The 23,232-nt window shown below is 41.0% G+C and overlaps 1 protein-coding gene across 3 annotated transcripts; it reads left to right on the top strand.

The window, feature by feature from the left end:
• The first annotated feature begins 65 nt into the window (after window positions 1–65).
• On the top strand, window positions 66–22,455 carry LOC111662795 (serine/threonine-protein phosphatase 2A 55 kDa regulatory subunit B gamma isoform). 3 transcript variants are annotated; one of them, XM_087176762.1, is made up of 11 exons: window positions 66–255; window positions 652–988; window positions 4,405–4,561; window positions 10,997–11,094; window positions 11,428–11,593; window positions 12,685–12,797; window positions 13,667–13,844; window positions 14,679–14,843; window positions 16,329–16,498; window positions 19,218–19,309; window positions 20,430–22,455. In XM_087176762.1, the coding sequence occupies exons 3-11, from the start codon at window positions 4,480–4,482 to the stop codon at window positions 20,722–20,724; spliced, it is 1,359 nt and encodes a 452-aa protein (XP_087032888.1). In that variant the 5' UTR covers window positions 66–255; window positions 652–988; window positions 4,405–4,479; the 3' UTR covers window positions 20,725–22,455. The 3 variants fall into 3 exon arrangements, with proteins under 3 accessions (XP_087032888.1, XP_087032887.1, XP_023272542.1); XM_087176761.1 differs by having other exon boundaries at window positions 66–259; XM_023416774.2 differs by lacking the exon at window positions 4,405–4,561 and having other exon boundaries at window positions 66–259.
• Window positions 22,456–23,232: the final 777 nt, after the last annotated feature.

Raw genomic sequence — 23,232 nt, 5'->3', positions numbered from 1 at the left:
ATGCATCACACACACGTACCAGCGCAGCAGGACAGATCCCCTCTCTCACTCTCCCTCCCCCTCTCTCTACCTCTCACTCTGCCTTTCATACATACGCCAGAGCGCAGACTGCAGCAGAACGGAGGGCCAGTAGGATTTTCCTCCTCGTACTGGATCAACCAAGAAACCAGAGAGACAGTTATCCGCCGAGGAGGAGAGAGACGTTATTCATGGGGAATCCATTGAGGAGTACCTGACCAACAAGCTGCCGAGTGTGTAGGTGAGTATGTGTTTGTGTCACTGTATCTGTGTGTCCATGCGTGCGAGTTCACTGCAGAAGCAGCAGCACTGCAGATACACCGACCAGAGGCTCTGCTCATCCCTCTCTCCCCTCCCCCCACTCTCCTCCTCCTCATCTCCTCTTCTTCTCATGGAGAATCCATTAACAAGTAGGGACTTTACCCATTTCTGAGATCACAGGGCAGTGTATGTTGTGTGCGTTGGTGAGAGAGTATAATTGGTCTGGCCACACCTGGACTCAGCAGCTGCAAGGTGGACACAAGGTGCACTTGATTTTTCTTGCCGCATGAGTAATGTGTGGTGTTGTGAAGCACAAATCAAGCTCACCCCTGGTAGTTTTTAAACTGTTTTCAAATGATCCTCCTCCTGCAGGGTTGCATCTGGCTCTCAGAAGCAGTTGTGTGGACTCCTACACGCACCCATCCCTCCACCTGGACAGGCCCACCCCCTTCCTACCTGCCCCTCATCCTCATTTAAGGATAGGATGCCTGGCTCTGTGCCCCTGTGCTGAGGAGGCGTCGGTGGGCAGCAGTATGGGCCCTGTGCCTGCCAGCATCCCCACAACCCCCTCCACCACCGATCTGCCACCACCACGCTGCCCCACCGAGACGGGCGCTCCCCCCAGCCCCGCTGATGGGCGAAGACACTGACGCCACCCCAACGCTCAACCACCGCGGCTTCCTCCCCGACCACAACTATGTGACTGAAGGTAAGAAGATGACAGAGGAAAATGTGTGTGTCTATATGTGACGCGTGTGTTTGAGAGTGCCCCCATGTGAGTGTGCATTTGTGTATCGGACTTTTGGAGAGTGTGTTTGTGTGTGTGTGTCTGTGTGTGTGTGTATGCATGCTTGTCTGTGAGACAAAACAAGCTCTGGACGGCTTCCTAAGCTTCTATAAGCTCTGTGTTGATCAGTGTTCAGACAGAGTTGTTGACAGAGCAACATGAAGTAGGGAGCAAAACACTCCTCTGTGCAAATTAAAACATCTTTGGCACGTTTCCCTCTCCTCCTCTCCTCCTCTCCTCCTCTCCTCCTCTCCCCCATCCGTTCATACTATTTTCTCAATTATATGAATGCTTTACCTTTGATTTTGTTTGTGCTTTTATAACCACTTTTTTACCTTGTGCAACACAGCTATTTTGTTACACTGCAGGGAAGAATTGATCTGGCCTGTGTCCAAGTGTGTGTCTGTGTGTCTGTGTGTCTCTGTTTGTGTCTGTATGTCACAGACAGAGTGGGAGAACATTTTTTTTCTGTAACAGCAGAAATTTCCAGAAAACCAAGTCGTAATTTCCACCACTTTCTTTCGTACTCATTGCACTGCATGTCATCTCTCACATCATCATAGAGTCACATACAAGCACTCTCTGTTGCTCTCTCTTCTTGAATATAACAGGTGCAGGTGTCAAATTATAGCATATCAGATCTTTGGTAGGGGAATATTAAAACATTCCTTGGGTTTGTTTCATAAAACAGATGGATTATAACCCTGGATAACCCCTCCTTCTGCTAATCTCAATTACACCACTAATCTCACCTGCACACTAGCTTCCCTGTCTGCCTCCCTGCCTGTCTGTCTGTCACCAATCTGTTCCTTACACTCAGCTCACTGTTCACCCCGCCTCTTAGACCAGAACAGCGGATTATCATTTAGGGGTCATGAATGTGTTGCGAGCTCATTTGTGATCCTTGTATCACTGTAGAAAGGGAATTATGTTTCCTGTGTCTGTTCTGTAATATAATTTCACTCACACAGAAGCACATACTGTAGTCAGGGGAGACCTGTAGTGCTGCTGCCTGTTGATTGTGTAAATACTTGTGTGTGCATTCAACACACTGTATTGCTGAGAAGATTGAAGACTGTTTTCTATTTCTGTGTGTTTCTTTGTTTGTCTCTATGTCTGCGAGTGTATGTATGTGAATGTGTGTGTCATACATACAGTGTTTCCATGAGCAATGTTTGTCTTTGTCTATTTCAGAGAAAAATTTTGATGAGTGAGTGGCAGAAAATCAGACTTAACATCCATCACCAATCATCCATTATTGCCATAGCAACAATTCGTGATGATAAACATGCTGCTATTCATGCTTGGCCAATATGATTGACAGGTCGTCTCCACCCACCAATAATGGCAGTATTAATTATTCCACACATCTCAGGCAGACACAGACATTATTCAGGGTGAATTGCTGATTAGCTCACACTAAGGTGGACACTGAGCTCAACTCTATTGGTCTGAAAGGGCTGCGCAACACATGAACAACCTGAAAAGAGATAGTTGCAGAAAAATAAGTCCAAATTGTGCTTTAAAATATCGCAAGAATTCCCCTAATCACGAACAAAGGTCATTTTCTGTCACAAATAAACAAAATGATTCATTACCTGCCTCTTGTTCTACATCCACTCCAACCCCCTCCACCTTTCCTCCACATTCACCCCATCCCCCGTCCTCCTCCCCATTTCCATCCCCCATTGCCTTCCCCTCCCTCCCTCCCTCCTGCTCTTTCCCCCTTCAGTCCTCTAATGCAACTCCCAGCATTGCCCGGTGCTGAAGTGGCACATCTGCCAAACTATTATCCAACAGTGCTCTAAAGGCTGCTCAAACACAATGTGCCTATTTATGTGTGTGTTAAAGAGAAATACAGAGGGTGGTGGAGACAGAGGTGGTGCATGTAATTTTATGCTTGGTGTATTTTGTTGTCTCGTGTGTGTCTCCATCGTTCTTTATTTTTTTGCCTGTGTTGCATTCATATTCATGTCTGTGTCTCCGAGTGCATAGTGTGTGTCTCTTTGTTGGCTTAGGTCCGTGTATGTGTATGTATATGTATGGGTGTGTGTCTGAAAGTGTTTAGTGTGTGAGTGTATATGTGTGTGCGCATACATAACAGTGTGTCTGTAGCTCTTCCCGTGGGGATTCCCCTGGCCTTTAACTCCTACAGGGGAGGGATGCTTAACCTCCCTCTACCTCACCCTCCCCTCCCTTCTTCCCTCCATGTCTTACTCCCCTCCTCTCCCTCCCTTTGACTTTCTCAATATCTGCCTTTGCTACAACCTCACCTCCCGCTGGAGTAGCATTGGGTTCCAGAATGAATGAGTAAATAACAAAAAATTCAAACTGTTTCCATTTTTGAGGTTTTTGTAAGTTATTTATGAATTATAACATGTCATAAGTAATGCATACACATCAACCCATTATTATTGTGTACCATATAGAAGATTGTCTGCCTGTTAATGCTGTTGAGGGAAATAGTTAAAATGTCTCATTTCAAGGACCAAAAAGTAACAACCTAGTTTTTAGAGTGGTGTGTTTTTGACAGAATCCAGTTGGCTTTGAAACGGTTTTATACATTCTCAGTCTAGTGAGGAGCAAAATTGGAATCACAAGTTCCTGACATAAATATACATCTGAATACAATACTACAGAGACATATAGGTCAATCGTATAGGTAAACTCAAAACATGAAAATATAATTTTTCACAGCATATCAGACTTGAACATTTACTTTCATTTCTTTTTCTTTCATGTTATTTTTAATTGAATACCTTAACCTTATCTTTGTACTGTTTAGTATCCTGTAAGGGGCCGTTTTCAATATGTTTCACATGATTAAAGATGAATTTAAAAAATGACAGAATAATGAATAATGGCGGTAATTGTTGGTCACAGCCCTCATACATACCATTATATAATTGTCACCTCTGAGGAAATGTGAGAAAGCCATCCAGCTTCTGGCTTTCTTCTCCCTGTGGTGTGCAGTGAGCACAGTTATGATCACCTGCAAAGTGGATTTTCATAAAAGAAGCCTAACAACATACTAAGACCATCCCAATAGTTGTTTAAATGTGTTTATCCTCCGTGTCTTGCTAGCCTTCTCACCAGGCCCAACATGTGAATATTTCATGTTACATAATAGATACAGTATGATCATGAATACACCACCTGTAGATTTTCATTGGTGAGTACTCATGGCCGATTGTGGTGATGTAGTAACTCAGTCCCTACCCTTAACCCTAACCCCAACTCTGCCCTGCCCGGTCCTGCTTACTTCCTCACCGTCTGCCTCCCTGTTGCTCTCCTCCCTCCCTTCCCTTCCCTTCCCTCCATCCTTGCTCCTCTTGCAGGGCTGCTCCTGGCTATAGCCTGAAGAGCTCCGCCCATCCTGTCCACCCCTCTCCACCCTGGAGTCCTCCCCCAGGATGTTGAGCCCCATCCAGGTCCTGTGCTCCGACATCACTACCCTTTCTCTGGAGCCTGAGCCGTTTGCCTCTTACACTGAAGGTGTGTGCTCTATCCTGTTCTATCCAGAAGGTCATATCTATTTCGCACAGTTGCGCCACATGACCCTAGTGTGAGATATGAGAGTTCACATGTGTGCACCTGTGTGTGGGTGGTTGTAGTTGGGAGTGTGTATATGTGTGTTCGGCGGAGTATGGATGTGATTAAGTGGATGTGTGTGTGTTTGTGTGTGTGTGTGTGTGTGTGTGTGTGAGTAATTTGAATCAGGTGAATTCTTACTTGGGTCTGAATGTTGTAAATATCTTAAACATCTCTTTGTCTCTGTCTGTCTGCCTCATCATTTTTGTGTGTCTCTATTTTTGTACCTGCCACTTTATTTTTGTCTCAGTCTTCCTGCTTCAGTGTGTGTGTGTGAGATTGATCTCTCTAAATAGTTTGACCAGACAACACCCCATTTCTTTTAAAGCGTAGCTATCTTACATCTATTTCTATTTAATATGAAGCAAGACACACATAGACATTCACATGCATATGAACATGCACAGACACACTTTCTAAACTCTCTCTCTCTAAACGCTGTACCGTGTGGGCTGTGTAAGCATCCATTATTGCAGGCATCCATTATTTCCTCAATTTATTAATTAATCATGTGGTCTATAAAATGTCTGATAATAGGGGAAAATGCCTGTCATAGTCTCCCAGAGGCTGCAAATTCCTTGTTTTGTCTGATAAACAGTCCTAAATCGAAGGGTATTTTGTTTGGTTTTGTAAAAGACTAGAGAAACCAGCACATGAGACGGTGGAACCAGTGAATTTTCTGCAGTTTTGCCCAAGAAAATACTTCAATATTAATTGATTATCAAAAGCATTGCAGATTAATTTTCTTTGATTGACCAATTGACTCATCGTTTCGACTATAAACACATGCAGACAGAGATAAGAAGGACAGCATAAAAAAGGGCAAGAGTTTTCTGAATATAGGATTACATTTCAGTATTTATGAGACATCGACACATAATCTGAGTTTAGATTGGGTGTGAACCAGCTAAGCTCCTAATCTTTTTTTATGTTACAGTCTCACAAATCTGTTGGAAAAAGAAATAGATTTTTATCAAAAATGAATCACTCATTGCAGCTCTGAGTATTCTGGCAGTCAGAAGATGATTTTGCAGTTAGGTAAAGAAGGATTACAGGGGTATTTCACACATGCTGAAACCGACTTGGTTTGTGTTTCTAATTGTTTGTGTCTATAACCATTAGGCTCACACCAGCTCTTACCCATTGTGGCAATGTGTGTTTGGAGAAATGGCAGACTCCCTGCTGTGCTGGGCTTAAATCACTTCTCTTCACACATGTGCACCTCTAACACAAACACGTGCACCAGTTTTTTCCAGATAACTCCAAAACGGCAGGACAGGGATCAATTTAACGTCTCCCTCCGGCAGTCTCTCCCCTCTCCCTCTTCTCTTCTCTCTCTCCAACCCGTTTATTTCTCTACAGGGTAATTGAGTACACACACTTGTGCTCACGTACACAGGAAATGCGGGGTGCTTGAGCTGCACACACACACTCCCAGACACACATTCACTCAAATCTCCTGCTGAGTGGTCGTTTGTCCTCGCTTTTAAGGAGTGTGTGTTTTTGGCTCAGCTTTAATGGTCCATGTTTACCCAGACCCAAGATATCTATAATTGGGACTGTAGGACGTCTGCTCCCCTGTCTGTCCCTATAGTAGCCTTAACAAAAACTAAATCTCCCTCCCCTTCAGCTATGCCACTACCCTCATCTAGCCCGTAAACCTCCTCTCCTCTTCTCTGCCACCCCAATTTGCAGCCACAGATGAGTCTTAATTTGTATAATATAGACTATGTTTGAAACTACCATTATTTTTATCATAGTATTTTTGTTTGAAAAGTGAATGAAATTATTTATAGTTAATCAAAATAGTTAATTTTCTGTTGGTCATCTAATCAATGAATTGACTAATAAACTCAGTTCTACCTGTCAGTAGTAGTTAAAAATACCCCGTCACAATGTTTAAGAGCCCAAGGTGACATTTTAAAAAGGCTTTTTTTGTTTAACCAACATCTCCATATTTTCAAAGATATTTGATTTATAATATGATAAATGGTATAAACCTGAGAAAAGCTGGATCCACTAACAGTTTGATATTTTAATTTAGTAATCACTTAAAAAATTAATGAATTACCAAAACTGTTGTTGATTTATTTTGTGGTGATCAAGTTATCGTTTCATCTCTGCCTATAAGATTCTTTGATCATTAAGGAGCTGCTGTCCTCGTAAACACCTCACAGCGAATTTGAGTGTTTGTGAGTTTGGTGTTTATCACTTGTGCATGTTTTTTGATGCGTCTCTGTGTCATTGGGTTCATTCATGTTTGTGTGTTGTTGTTTTGGGTTGACATGTACTGTATGTGTAGGCACATGCACTTGCAGTCACAGAGTGTTCCCCCAGCTCCTGCAGTGTGGTTATGAGTCAGACAGGCCTGCTGATGCTAATGGACTGTCCGTGGGAGACAGACATAGCTAGTTTGCTATACTGAGGCAAACACACATCCGCACTATAAGACACTGACTTACAGCTTGACACCCTAACAGACAGTCACACAGTCACACACACACAGATTACATCAGTACAATGGCCAGAGGTGCCTCGTGGAGGAGAGCCACAGCACTGTTGATGATGCTAGCATCTGCAGTGGTTGTTTGTATTATTAGCGGTTTATTTTTTTTGTAGTGCTCTTCTAATAAGGAGACTGAGAGAGACAGATGGGTGTGAGCTGTGTGTGTGTGTGTGTGTGTGAGAGAGAAAGAGAGAGACACAGAATGATAAAGAGGAGGGAGGCCAAGAAACAGACAGAGGATGAGAGAGAAGAGTGTGTGCTCCATATTTTATTTAGCTATATTGTGTACAGCTTCTGTGGTTTTGCTTAGCTTAGCTATTTCTCTGTGTGACTGGAGACACAGTTGTCTGTACGTGTGCACACACTCACTCACACATAGTGTCAAGCACACACATTTGCAGTGCATGATTACGTGAATTCAAAAGTCCCTGGTGTGTGCACATGTGTTTGTGAATTTGACTGCATGCATAGGGGTCTGTGTGTTTTTATGAGTGCCATCATATGTGTTCATGCATTATTATCAGCATATCCTCAATTTGGCTCATAGTGTGTGTCGCACATCCTGGGGTATTAATTTAGCAGTGTTTGTTGTTGGACAAAAGTGCAGCACCACAATTATTTAACCGCACTCCTTCTTCCTGCGAGGACTGGATTGATGAATGCCACTTCCTCCTTTACCAGACTGCCATATACGGCTAACCGTTACGAGTACCGCTGCTACTGGTTGGCTCAGCTTGTTACTATGGCAACCTCTGCTCACCGGAGGACCCCTCCACTGCCTCCGCCCCAGCGCCTCTTCCCTCCACCTCCCTCTCCATGCTTCCCATTCTTGCACCACCAGCATCACCACCACTACATACTCAGTAACATACAGCCAGGCAGCAGAGTGCTGTGGGGGAGGGATGAGAGAAAGAGAGGGAGCTGAATGTGGAAAGACAACCAAGAAGAAAATGAGAGAGTGAAATGGGGCAAAAGAGAGAACAAGAGATGAGAGATGACAAAAGAATGTGTTGGGGGAGAGGGACACAGAGAGCAAGAGAAAGCATGAAACAGAGGAAAGAAACTGAAACTGAAGAATAAAGAAGATACTGCAGCGACTGAGAGATCAAGAAACAATGCAATAACTAATGGAAAGATGATAGAAAAAGAGAAACCAGTAATACATGAAGTGTGTGAGGAACAGGGTGAATAAGGCTGTGTTGGTATAGAGATTGAGGAGCAGTCCCTGCCTCCCCTCATCATAAAATCTCTCTCTCAAGGCCACCATGAAATAGGCAAGGCTACAGCTTTGGATCACATTGACTCTCAATAAATAAGCCTTCCACACTCTGTTTTTATTGCAGTCAATGCTTATTGAGGACCATGTTCTTTTCTTTCAAAACTAAGCTCACTGAACCCCTTTGTTGAAGGCTTGGTGAGATACAGCACCTGAAATTACTCTTATTTTTAAATCTAATCTATGACATTTTGGAAGCGATTATTTAATCATTTGCTTGTGCAGTAGGAGACCTGAGATTTTGCCATCCAAAAAAAATCTTTGTGAAGCAGCACTGATGTGGAGGCTATAACACTAGGACAGTCAAAATGTAGCTTGCTCATTTGCCTGTGGGTTGTGCTTCTTTGGCATACGAAAATAGTGGTAGGTTTTGTGTCTTTAGGTGATATTGGTTTATAGGCTTTATGGACAGCAATGAATAGTTTTCAGCCAAAGAATGACTTTGCCCTCTTTTTATTTTCCACCAGATACTATTTTATGCAGCAAATTTGGTACACTTTGATTTTCTTTATGCTAGGTCATCATCTATTTTAGGCTAACAATCCAGCTGAACAAGTAACATGCAAGCATTTTATTTATTAGTAGTGTTTTTAGATACTTTCACTGCAGCACGTACAAAGACATATCATGTGAAACTGATGTTTTGTTAGAAAATGTTGCAACAGAGCAGTCTCTACTCTGGCATATGAAGAGGAACTGGATGTTTTGCTAACCCAGTATGATTGTTAAACCATGATGTGTGGAGTCAGACGATCCTAGCAGATTTTAGCAGTGATGGAAAGACTCTTTAAAGGAATAGTTTGACATTTTGGGAAATACATAGATAAGAGACCAATGGAACTCCCATGTCTGTAAGCTAAATGTAAACCTCGAGTGAACAGTCAGGCAGCTTAGCGTAGCATTAAGACAGGAAATAGGGGAAACACCCAGCCTCATATCTTTCCACAATACTTCAATACATCAATAACTATTCTTTTAAAATAATTTTAGAAATAGTGAACATGCAAACATGCAAATTCAACATCTGACTTACTGCCCCATACATGAGCAACTGAACAAGTGAAAACTGAACCAGTTTTTCCTGTATCATGTGAAGACATGTACATGGATCAAATTTGATAGAGAAAGATTAAGAATCTTTTGTGTTGCATTTGAAGACTATCCAATCAGCACCGAAGTCATCGCCATGGTGATCAGCATCACCAACCACTGTCTGTCCTTAAAACACGGCCTGGATTTAATAGTGTGAAAACTGCAACAACAGATTGACAACTGAGCTGGACATTCAGTTCACTTCCATCAGTAACCAAACTGGACGTTTTTCAAACAAATAAAAGTTAAAAAGCCTAAATGTAGAAATGAGGTCAAAAGATGAGCCTAAACAAAATATGTACATGATGGTGCATGATGTTGCTCCATTAATGATCACAGCACCAAATGAATGACCTATTATGGCTGTTTTTGAACTGGATGAAATAAGATGACCTGAGATAACGTACGATGGCTTCATTCCAGGTCAGCTACATCCTCTCTTGCCTCCTCTTTTACAGTGAACCTTTAGATACTGTGTGAGAGATTTTTTCTGCCTCTAAAACAGCGCTGTCTCCAAATAAACTTCAATCTGCAGCACAAAGCAGAAGTGAAAGGAGGATAAGCAGACAGAAGGGCAGGGAGGAGATTACATGCAACGTTAAACCAGATTCAAGCTTCAGATGTCACATTCGCATACCCTTCATTAGACGGCACAACTGAGTGCTATTCTGTGTATTGTGCGATGCAGGAAGGATCAGTGAAAGCATTGAGTCAGTAAATCCAAAGTGGTTAATAATGTGCTTACTCTTCACATTACAGAGTTGACACTGAGTCAGACTGTGTTGGTGTATTAGGACACAGAGCTATTGATGGGGACATTGTCGCAAATATGCGAATGAATGTACGCAAAATAATAATCACTAATTCAAATGCACTCTGAGGTGTGTTTACACTTTCAGACACTGCAGCTATAATTCTCACTATACGCACACAAACACACACACAAACAATTTGTGTTTGTGTGTGTTTTTTTGTGTGTTTGTGTACGTATATTGTAATCCTGTGCCTCATTGTGCCATAGTGGCACACAGATAACACCTGTGCCTAACTTGAAACAGCTGTGTGTGTGTGTGTGTGTGTGTGTGTGTGTGTGTGTGTGTGTGTGTGTGTGTGTGTGTGTGTGTGTGTGTGTGCGCGCGTGCATGCGTGTGTGTGACTGTGATTGTCTTTCATTTTCTGTATGTTTTGATGGTGATTATATATACTGTGTAATCTGAATTACCTCTAATAGTTTACACACATTTGCAGAGTATTAGTGTTAGTGATCAATTATTGTTTTATTCTGCACATTAATTTGCATATTCTAATCCACTTACATGTTAATGCAATGACTCTTTCCTTGGTTTAATAATTTAGAGTCAGATAAACAGATTATATAGAGGAATGATGATGTGTGGTCAATTAGCTAATGCCTACTCGCTCTCTCTCTTCCTCCATCTTTGTCTCTATGTCTCTTTCTCCCCAGCTGATATCATCTCCACTGTTGAGTTCAACCACACAGGAGAGCTCCTGGCCACAGGGGACAAGGGGGGCCGAGTGGTCATTTTTCAGAGGGAACCAGAGGTAGACACACCAACTCTCACACACTTAGACTCACACACACAAATATACACCATTTCTCATTTCAGCTGTAAGAGCAGCAATGAATGTACACTGCTCCCCTCCAGCTACACTTTAGATTGATTGATAAATAGTTGATGCTCCTGCTGTGTCAGAGAGTGTATCATTATAGCTGTGCAGAGTCCGTACCATGCTATTTCTTTGCCTTCTCAAGGTGAAGGTGACTGAATTGGGCCCGGGGTGTTACATTGCACTGTGATTGCACATGTAAGTGCACATTTTTCTCCACACATTTTCACATATTTTTTCTTCCATTTCCTCCTTTTGTTTCCGCAGAGCAAGACTGAGCCATTCTCCCAGGGTGAGTACAACGTCTACAGCACCTTTCAGAGCCATGAGCCCGAGTTCGACTACCTTAAGAGTCTGGAGATCGAGGAGAAGATCAATAAGATCCGATGGCTGCCTCAGCAGAACGCCGCACACTTCCTGCTCTCCACCAATGGTAAGAGACCTCCCACACACACACACATCTTAGAGAAATTAGGAAGATGTGGATGTAGTGATTTGCTTCGCTGACATTTTGTGGAAAATACTTTACTTGAAGCAGTTTGAATGATCATTTTTTAAAAGTTTTTCTTAGGTCAGAAAGGAGATTTTCTCTTGCCTTAAGAGAGAACAGTTGCTCGTGTTGGATCACATTTCTGTTGTGCATTAAGATCTGAGTTTGTCTGCTGTGGCATAGAGGTCCATTCATCAGTTTACATTCTATGTTTATGGCTATATTGGACGATCTATAGATTTTCCCTGAGAGCCCTGTTATTGATTTATTTAAGTACTTTATTATTTATGATTGAGGGTATGAAAATTGTAAGGCCTGCCTCAGCAGTTGGGTAATGTTGCTGCTGAGATGCTTGTTGTCATTTTTTCGATATAATACAGAGAATTTTTGTGTCTGTCAGTGTTGATAAAACAAAGCCTCACTCTTAGCTCATTCAGAGTTTAAGAGTCCAAGCTGTCTTTCAGAACACATGGTTTAGAGTGTGGTGGATTAGCTTGTATGTGATGTCATTTCTGTTATAGTCATGTCACGACCCGGTTCTGAAACCATGACAAAAGGAGGGAAATGCACACAGTTGTAGCCCAAATAATACATTTTATTCATATGAATGGAAACAGAATACATGAACTGACTGATTGAAATGGTCAGTACATTAATAGTGTTAATGAGTGGATGTATGAAAGGGTATTGTTGTATGGAAGAAAATAAAGGGGAAGTGCAACTAAACCAAACCAAACAAAACCGAGACCCAATCGCACCATGCCAGAGGGCCGTCACAGTCAAGTGCCTGAATTGACTCTGTCTCTATGCAGAAATCTTTAAGAAAAAAAAAATCTTACAAAAAAAAACTTTTTGTAAGGCTGTAGGCTTTTAGCTTTTAGATTCTATATTTAGTCTACTCTGATATTTTAATCACATCGCCAGATAACTTCCTAACCTCAAAGCATATCCACAAGCATTTTTTATTCATTTGTCACACTTCCAAATGATCTATTTTCTTATCTGATCATTTAATGGCCTTGTCTGTTTCCCAGATAAGACCATTAAGTTGTGGAAGGTGAGTGAAAGAGACAAACGTCCTGAGGGATACAACCTGAAGGATGAGGAGGGTCGCATCAAGGACATCTCCACTGTCACCTCCCTACAGGTATCTATCTATCTATCTATCTATCTATCTATCTATCTATCTATCTATCTATCTATCTATCTATCTATCTATCTGTCTGTCTGTCTGTCTGTCTGTCTGTCTGTCTGTCTGTCTGTCTGTCTGTCTATCTATCTATCTAACTATCTATCTATCTATCTATCTATCTATCTATCTATCTATCTATCTATCTATCTGTGTGGATGCACACACTAAAACATTCATGGATGAAACATAACTGGGTCAGTGGGTGCAGATGTGTTTGCATGTGCAAAAATGGGTCACTGGCACAAAGGTACATGTGTGTCTGTGTGAGTGTGTGGGGAGGAGAAATCCTCTATTTCCAGCTGTAGAGAACAGAAACACATCTGCATTGCATCTAAATTAGTCTAAGCATCAGTGTCTCTATTTGCGGTGAATTCTTAGGATCAGTACTCACAATATGTCTATGTGTGTAAATGCTTGTACAGTATGTCCTTTTCTGTAGAGGTCTGAGAACATGTATGTGTACGTTGGTGGTGTTCCTCTGTGCTGTGTCCAAATAAGGACATATTTAAACTGTGTATAAAGATGTAAATCATGCATCGGTAAATAATTAGTATGTTTAAGCAAATGTCCAGATGTGAAAATGCATCCAATGGTCTTTAAATCATTCACTGGATTGGCTCTTCATCTTGCTATCAAGTGAGCATATTTGGATTCTAGCAATAATGTATTATTGATGTCAAAGGAAGTAAAGCATTAAATATTCATTCATGATACAATAAAATGATTTAAATATAATCTACTCACAGCAGCTTGCACCATTTTCTTCTCCTAATCAGTTAAGAAGGATGTTAAACTGCTGTCTCTGTCTCTTTGTTTCTTTCCAGGTACCCGTGTTGAAGCCAATGGACCTGATGGTGGAGGTGAGCCCACGGCGAGTGTTTGCAAACGCCCACACATACCACGTCAACTCCATCTCCGTCAACTCCGACTATGAGACCTACATGTCAGCTGATGACCTGAGGATCAACCTCTGGCATCTGGACATCACTGACCGCAGCTTCAGTATCCTTTATGGGTTATAGTGTGTGTACATAGTGAGTAGAAGAGATGAAGAACAACAACCACATGTACACCTATAAAAGCAGGAATAGATTTATTAAAGCACAAGGACACAGACAATTAATGCATACATTACCACATAGATGCTTATACATGCTCAATAATCCCCCACCCCACTGCCAGCACACACACACACACACACACACACACACACACACACACACACACACACACACACACATAACCACACACACACATAACCACACACATAACAAACTCCCACATTGCAAATCACACTTTGCTGTTTAAAATACACAAAGACACACTGTTGGGGGAGGGGAATATTATTCTTGAGGAGTGAAAGTGTAGCTTAATGAATAATTCAAAGGCTGCATAAATATTTCAGCCTCTTTCTGAGTTCTAATCCAGCTCAATAGGACACAGTACAGTCACATCCCCGACCCAGACAGGATTTATAATATTACAATTTATTTGAATATGGAATTACTTTTCTCCCAACAATCCCCTCAAGACATATTTATATTGGTTTGCTTATTTCTGCTGTAAATTATTTACGTTTTGTTGGTAATGTATGTACATTTATGTTTTTATTTTGTATGTAGATTATGGCCCGTGTGGGTTTCCACATGAATTAAAACACAGTCTGATTAGTTTCTCAGTGACTCAGTCAGTGAATAAAATTGTTAAGAACATGAATGAATATGTACATACACTATGGTAGATATCAGCAGGTGAAAACAGTTCAGGCAAAAATAAACTGCAGGCCCTGGGAAGCTGATTCTCTTTGTTGTTTCCCTGAATGATGCTTTCTCTCAGACATTGTGGACATCAAGCCAGCCAACATGGAGGATCTGACAGAGGTGATCACCGCGGCTGAGTTTCACCCACACCACTGTAACTTGTTTGTCTATAGCAGCAGCAAAGGCACCCTGCGCCTCTGTGACATGAGAGAATCAGCGCTGTGCGACAAACACTCCAAATGTGAGTAAATCTGCTGAGCTGGAACGGAAACATACACATGACAGGTATTTTTTAACTATAGCCTTTACCTAGGAGAGTTTTAAGATTATTGTCTAGGCTTTCAAGCCGCCATAGTTTCCAAAATATACAGTCCATAGCTTTAGTTCTTGCCAACCAATAACAATCTATCAGCTGGATCATCACTTTCATCCAAACTGAAATATCTCAACAGCTATGGATTGACTACAAACATTTGTAATCCCCAGAGGATGAATTCAACGGACTTTTGCCCTAGTATCACCCTTAGGTTCACATTTGTGGTTTTCAGCTTGCAATACACATTTTTTGCCCCCCTCATGACTAAGGATCCCCAGACTTTTCATTTTGTGTCAATAGCATTTCCACATTACTTTGTGTTTAGTGCTGATGTTAGCAAATGTTAGCATGCTAATAGTGAACATGGTAAACATTATACCTGCCTTACACCAGAATGTTAGCATTATCTTGTTGAGCATATTGATAGCATATACCATGTTGATGTCAGCATTAAGCAAAAAGCCACTGTGCCAAGGTACAACCTCACAGTTCCACTAGCATGGTTGTAGACTCTTAGTCTTGTTAATGACCAACTTCATAACTAACATAAAACATAAACATTAAAATCAATTTCTAGAGTTTCTTAAGATACCAAATTTATCACAGTGGATTATTATTAGTTTGCTCTATTTATGTGCGGTTTTGTAGTGAGGTGCACTCTTGACACTAAAAACTGTATATTCAAGTTGTAGTTCAATTTGTAATTTGTAGAATCTAAACCTTCAAAAGCTCAGGTGTGTTCATTCACTGTGAAGTGAATGATCTAAAATCAAACGTGTAAGAAGTTTGATTTACACACATATTAAGAGCGCAATATATCTTTTTTTCACCGTGTAATAATATTTCTTTTTACTGCAGATCCATTAGTTTCTCTATAAATCTGCTGTCCATTTTTTTCTTATACTTCAGATTTATGGTTTCCCAACTTTCTTTTCACTTTTTCATATATTTTGTCCCTGTTTACTTCCTCGTTGAAATGGCCAGTTTCCCATGTGTTTTACAGCTTTGACCAGTATGAATCACCAGTGCAGGGAACAGTGCAGATTGCAGATTGACTATAATGAGAAATGTCTGCGTTTACTATGTGTCTCTCTTTTTCTTGTTATTTAAAGAAATTATTTAATTATTTGAAATATGCAGATGTTTATGTACAGAAATATTCAGAGAGCAACATTTGTCCATAAACATACAGAAGTCATTTGGACAGTTTGTCTGCATCACAGACTACAGTCAACATGAAGACTCATCTGAGACATTTCTTTATCTCTGCAGATAAGATAAAAACACACAAAACATCATCTTGTGACACACATACTCATCTGTGTTTCTGCCTGGCGTCTGGCTTAACACCACTAACGCTCCTGTCGTACTCTCTCCCACCCCATTTATTAATCTCCCACCCTTCGCCAGTGTTTGAGGAGCCCGAGGACCCTAGCGCCCGCTCCTTCTTCTCCGAGATCATCTCCTCTGTGTCAGACGTCAAGTTTAGCCACAGTGGCCGCTACCTGCTCACCAGGGACTACCTGACTGCCAAAGTCTGGGACCTCAACATGGAGAGCAAGCCCCTAGAGACGTACCAGGTGTGTGCCTAAAAAACATGAGGCTGTGTTAAAATACAGGAAACACACTGAATGTTTTCTCTCAGGCTCAGCTACTTTGATGAGATTTTGTCTGGCAAGGAGCAAATTTACTCAGGGAAAAGTTAACTGATCAGTGGTTTAGGAAGCATTAACATATTTTCTTTTCAATTCACTCATCTCCCAGGGAGCAGGGATTACTGAAGATCACAACCGGAATTTGAGATGTATAGTGTAAGATGGAATTTCCGCTCGTGTCCTCATATTCCAAATACTCTTTACTAATCTTGGCACAGCACAAAGCATCGTAGAGCGCGGTGTTCAGGCAGAATACTGTAGTCGTGTTTGTACTAGCTCATTGGCTGTGTTATTATTGTCCCATCATTACCGGCTCATACATTGGTTGTTGACTAAAACATGCAGTCATATCAACTGTATAACCTGATACTTCTATGCCTGCTGATATCCACACACCGAAAGACAAACTGAAAAAAATTAAAAGAAACAATGCAGCTGCAGATGCTTCTATACACAACATGAGGTGTCACTGAACTATGTGAAGTACTGTACGCTATGTCGCTTGCAGTCACTATATCTCAACCCAGTTTAACACCTATGAGAATTTTTCGACTGATGTTGTTAAGCACTCTCCACCACCATCATCAAAACACCAAGTTCTTCCAATATCTTTTGGAAGAATATTGTTTCGTCCTTCCATTAGAGTTCCAGAGACTTTTACAATCTATATCAAGGAGCACTGAAGCTGTTCTAGTGGCCCTTGGCCAAACACCTTAATTAAACACTTAATACTGTTTTTTTCTTTGCTGTGTAGCTGTATGTATTAGAAGGTCACTGCCTTGACGCAAGTGTTAGCGACTGAAATCACAGTTGTGTTGTCCAAACTGCTAGGTGACTAACTGTGTCCCTGAAAGACGGCATTGTCATCCTGGAAAATGTGCATAATTGTAGACAGAGATGAATCACAGGAACAAGGCTGCCTCTTGGAATCACTGTACTTACAGATGATTAGATTTTTCCTAAACCTTTTAAGGATAATTGGATTGATTACGTGCCAGATAATGCACTTCTTCCCATCAGTGCAGAATCACCAGAAACCCTCACTGAGTTTTTAACTTTGGGCTATAATCTGTAGTGCATCTGTGTGTGTTTAGAAGATTAATACATGTGAGACAAACACAAACAGTAAAATATCATTATACCATGTATGAGTGGTGGACATTAAGTGGGCCTAACATCCTGTGAAAAATGTACACATACAACACTAAGTACTAAGCTGATAAAAAAGATTTTTCTCTATTTTTGTATGCAACTTTCACACATCCACATTCTAATTGTCTCCAGATAATGTCACTTGTTAAGTGTTTACAATCAGCCACACCAGCCTGTGTTTATGCATTTATGTGCAGCAGAAGTATTTATCAACTCCCTTTTTTCAGCGTGTGTTTAATATTCCTGCCGCGGGCGTGTGGGTGAGTGTGTGTGTGTGCGTGCGTGCGTGCGTGCGTGCGTGCGTGCGTGCGTGCGTGCGTGTGTGCGTGTGTCTGTTTGACGTGTGAGGGCCTATGAGGCAGCCAGGAGTGGGAGGCTAAGACGCACTGGAGCTATTTATAGGCTGCCGAGCCTCCACTCATAAAGTGAAGCGGGAAGGAGGGATACCTTACACAGCGCCCCACACCTAGATCTGCAATGCAGCATGGAGAGGGAGGAAGAGGGGGGAGGGAGGGTGGAGAGGGGTGAGAGTTTGTTGAGGTGGTGTGAGGATGGTATGATGAGAGGAGGAGAGAGGAATGAGGGGAGAGTTTGTAAATTACAGGATGAGAGAGATGACATAGTAGAGATATGTGGATGAATGGAGTGAACTGAGAGAAACATAGGGGAGAAAAATAATTTCAGAGCTGAACTCCTTATTTTGGAAGGTTTACACTGATATTTCTCCTGGGGCATGAGAAATATGCACAAATCCATGATTGATGAGGCACTGTACTCTAAATCAGAGATGATGCGGGCTGGAAAAAAAAAAAAAAAAGACTGTATATTCAACTCCAGCTGTCACTGTATCATTTCACCTTATGCAGAAAGATCCACAGGGGAAAACAAAAATGTCACCAGGTTTGATGTACAACCATGAGCCGACCTCAGCTTGACCGTTTATTGATTGCGAGGCGACTGTTGACTGCTGACTTTATGCAGAATGTGAAAACAGGGGGTTTAATGCAGAGCACAGTGGTTGGAGGAAGGTGTAGATTTCAAACCTTTGCACCACCGAGCCGGCACAGTGCTGACACACGCAGGTCGAATGAAATCACTAGGGAAAAGAGTTATTAGTCAGTGAATATGTGTGTGCGTGAGTGTTCACATGTGTGTCTCTGTTATCATGCCCTTGGTGGGTTTGGTAATAGAGAGCTGGATCATAATGGATTTACTGATATGGAAAAGGAGTTTAGATTAAAATGTACTCCTGGCCCTCTTATTGCTGAGGGCTGGTGTTGTGTCTTATTAGTGTTGCCTTCAGGGAGGTTTGTGTTACAACTTGCCCACATTTAATGTGTTTTGTCTGTGCTGGGATTTGTATGTGTGTGTATCTTCGTCTTCTGCTCACTCTTCTATTTATAGTTTACATTGAGAGTCAGTACCTGGGAGTGTAGCAGCCGTGTGCTGGACTCATGTGTAATCATACCTGTGTGTGTGTTTATTCCTCCAGGTTCATGATTACCTCCGGAGCAAGTTGTGTTCCCTTTATGAAAACGACTGCATCTTTGACAAGTTTGAGTGTGCATGGAACGGCTCAGACAGGTACCTGAAGTGTCCAGACATCTTTGTCTGTTTTTTGTATTTTCAACATGTCTGAGGTGAGGAAAGGAAGACTGTTGCTTGTATTTTCTGGGGGGTGTTTTTAAGCTTTTAAATGGCTTCACCCAATTTCCAAAAAACACATTTTTCTACATTCACATGGTGGTATCTTGCCATGCTAATAGCTTCTGTTTTATGTGCTGAGGTCTTTTAGAAATTTCAAAGAGGAGTATCCATTACCCAAATACAATACAATGATTGGTCCAGTACAAATAGACATCAACAGAAATTCTCTTAAAGCACTGAAGTATTACATTTTAAAAATTCAACAGCAGCAGCTCTTTCCAGTAGCTGTGCCTTCGTAGCTCAGGATAATCCGCAGACCTCACAGTTCTCTAAGGATCTATTTTTTTTCCAGAAAATACTTTATTTTAAAATTGTTCACTGTTTTGTTTTTTTTTGTTTCTGTCCAGAATCAAATTAGGGACGATTCAGTTATAGGATACACATCTGTATCACGAGGTTGCCTCATGTACAGCGTTTTTTTTTGTTGATTATCTAGAGTCAAAACTAGACACTAATTTTGGAAAAAACAAATTGTTTTAGTTTTTCAAAACTAAATTTTCAATGTTATGAATTTATTACTTGTTTATCTATAAGGGTCATCTCAGTTTGAGTGTTAAATTATTATATAACTTGTGTAAACAATGTAAGCATTTATATTTAGTTGTGTTGAAGCTACATTGAGCTACCTCACAATACTGTTGTGTAGGTTATCACATGTCTTGGACAAAAATTTGGATAATAATTTTATATTTGGATGAAAATACCTGTATCTAATATAGCATAAGCATAAAATAAATATAGTCAGGTGAAGTACAAGTACTGTAAAATTGTACATAAATAGAGTAGTTGAGTTGTTAGTTACTCTTTACTATTGAATAAACTGTTCCTGTTTCTGATGTAGATGAATTGATCCTATAAAGTTATCTATAGAATGGTGGATGTGTAAGGTTAGGTTAGGAAATCTGGCCAATGACAGTCCTCCTTAGTTTTGTAGGACAAAAGAGAAGGAGAATGTTTGAGTGTTTTAACTGGATCCTTCTCCTCCTCCTATGTCCAGTGTGATCATGACGGGAGCGTACAACAACTTTTTCCGCATGTTCGACCGGAACACCAAACGCGACGTGACCCTGGAGGCATCAAGAGAGAGCAGTAAACCCCGAGCTGTCCTGAAGCCCCGGAGGGTCTGCGCCGCCGGAGGAAAGCGCCGGAAGGACGACATCAGCGTGGACAGCCTGGACTTCACCAAGAAGATCCTCCATACGGCCTGGCACCCGACTGAGAACATCATCGCCATCGCTGCCACCAACAACTTGTACATCTTCCAGGACAAACTCAACTCTGAGATGCATTAGTGAACGGATGTCAGTGGCGTATACGAATGAGTTTACACCTGAACACACAACTATGCCAGAATGTACACATTAACAGACATACACACACAGGAATATGCCTAATCCACACACACATAAGCAGAAAGCATACACACGTATGTCTTCTCTGACACTCCTCCACCTCCTCCCCAGCCACTGAAAGGACCTAGAAAGGGCTAGAGAGGGAACAGGCTGGATTACGCAATGGATTATGGATTGCAAAATTGTCCAATCTGTGGATTTCTTGATTGTTAACCTCTGGATTGTGCTTGATGGTGTGGTGATTGCTACAGCTCCGCTTCTGATGGGGATTACCCCCGCCCCCCCAGACAGGAGAGATGTTTACATGTTTGTCTTCTTTTTTTTTTTTTTCTTCAGGCTCTTTTTTGCTTTCTCCACCTCCTCCTCCTCCTCTCCTCTCTGTATTTGTGTGCTCAAGCAAAGCCTATTCTTATCCCTTGCCCACTGTTTTGTGTAACAAAACCCTTCGTGGTTGTCTACCAGCGGCACTGATGAAAAATGGGGCATTTATGTAACTGGCTGTTTGTTTGATTTCAGATCAGCTACCCCACTTCTGTTTTTGTAACTTGTTAGATGATGTTAATGATGGTAATTATGATGACAATGACAATTTGAAATGATATGTGTGATGTGCAAGGATGAACTCGGGACCCCTCCCCTTAACCCAAGTGCACCCAGACGCCTCTGAGCTCAATTGGACTGTGTCCAATGAGGTAAAATATTTACAGTCCTGCAGATAGAAGCAGAAGTTAATAGATTATTACACCATGGTTTAATATGAGGACACACACTCATATCTGCTCCACACAGTGTGTTTCAGTCATCCAACTTCTCTGATTGTGGATTCTGCTTCTGGTCTGGAACTGCGTCATGTGCTACTTTGCCGTTAAATACAGTTCAAATCAAGCAGAAAAAGATTTTTAAAAATAAACAAAATAATTTCAACAATCAAGCAAAATGATGCTGCATGTCAAACAGATTTAGCCTAGGTGTTTATAAATTGACTGACTGACTGACTTGGCTGCCTTCTTAACCATTTAGACCCAGCTGTACAAAGGCTTCAGGGGCCCCGGCGCCCAGTGCAGCACGAGTAACCATAGATGGCCGAGCTCTCCTACCTTTGTTTGTGTCTTCGGACACTGAAGCATGTTTACCAGTGTTCGGTTCATACACTTACATGTACATTTTGAATGAAGCCGTCAAAGAATCAGTTTCGACTCGACTGAAACTGAGAACCAAGAAGAATGGGGAATGTTTGATTAATGTTGTACTCTTAAAGAAAAAGAAAAAAAAATCAAAGGGCCTAAATGGTGTCTGTATATATCAACTCTGTTTTTGACACATATGAGGTTTTGTTTTTTTAACATCCATAAACGGACTGCGGACTCCATCATCTGTATTGATGATTGCCTCCACAGCTACAGCAGAGAGATGGTACTTTAATCTCTTCAGCCTTCCTCACGGATTACTTTGCTGATGTGCAGAAGCTTTTATTTTTAGAGAACAGTTTATTCTTTTATTTATCCTTTTTTGGAAACATCTGTCAGTTTAACTCCACGTCCTGACCAAACTAATGTCGATTCACATATTTGTATGTTAATGTATGTTGTTGACAAAATTGTCAAATGGACAGTTATAAATAATGTTAATATGTTTTTTTTTTTTTTGAATAAAGATTTCAACAAAATTGCATCCAATGAGCGTACAGCTGTGATTTTTATTGCAATTTAATCAGAGCTGGTAAAACAGCCATTATGTTAATGTGCAGGCTTTATAGCTTCATTTTATATGGGCCTTTAAGGGGTCATCATTACAGTCTGTGATATAGGTGAGGTCATATAGTCTAAGTCACCACCTAGTGTCATGACACACTTATTACACCTGGAGATAAATGATTCCAGGATTCACTCCTGCAATGCTTTAAAACTTTTCCTGCCATGCCCCCGTTTGGAAGATGAAAAAATTACACATTCACCATTTGTAGTTTAATTTACTGGTAATGTTACTGGAAAATCTAGTAATAAAAGAAGCCATTTTGAATTTTATCGATATAAATAATGTGTATATATGTGTATAAATGTTCTTTTTTTTGTGTTGCACAAATGAGAAATTCAGGTTCAACTTCAACTTTCTTCACACAAAAAAAAAAAACGACCAATCTTCCTCCCATGTCAAAAGTCTGTTATTCTTGTACTTTCATGTTGTTTTGCTTTTTAAATACATCTCTTGTTCCTTTATCTTTCTGAATTTAAACTAATTTATACCCATTTTTTACATGAACGGTGGCTCTGTTCTATTCAAGTGTCCCAGTAAGTCATGACAGTGAGTCAGCATGCACAAAGCCCGGACCCAGAAACTGAGACAGCTAAAAGGAATTCAACCACCATTCATTTTGTTATTTACACCTGTGTTTTTCCTCCTATTGCACTGAAACTTCAAACCAAAAGTTTGCGTTTAAAATGGATATAT

The sequence above is a fragment of the Seriola lalandi genome, unplaced genomic scaffold, assembly GCF_002814215.2.
Source record: "Seriola lalandi dorsalis isolate HSWRI2012SDOR001 ecotype SW California unplaced genomic scaffold, Sedor1 jcf7180002054569, whole genome shotgun sequence".
In the NCBI taxonomy this organism is placed as follows: Eukaryota; Metazoa; Chordata; class Actinopteri; order Carangiformes; family Carangidae; genus Seriola; species Seriola lalandi.
Note: the sequence above shows the minus strand (reverse complement) of the source record. Positions and strands in the feature narration are given on the sequence as shown.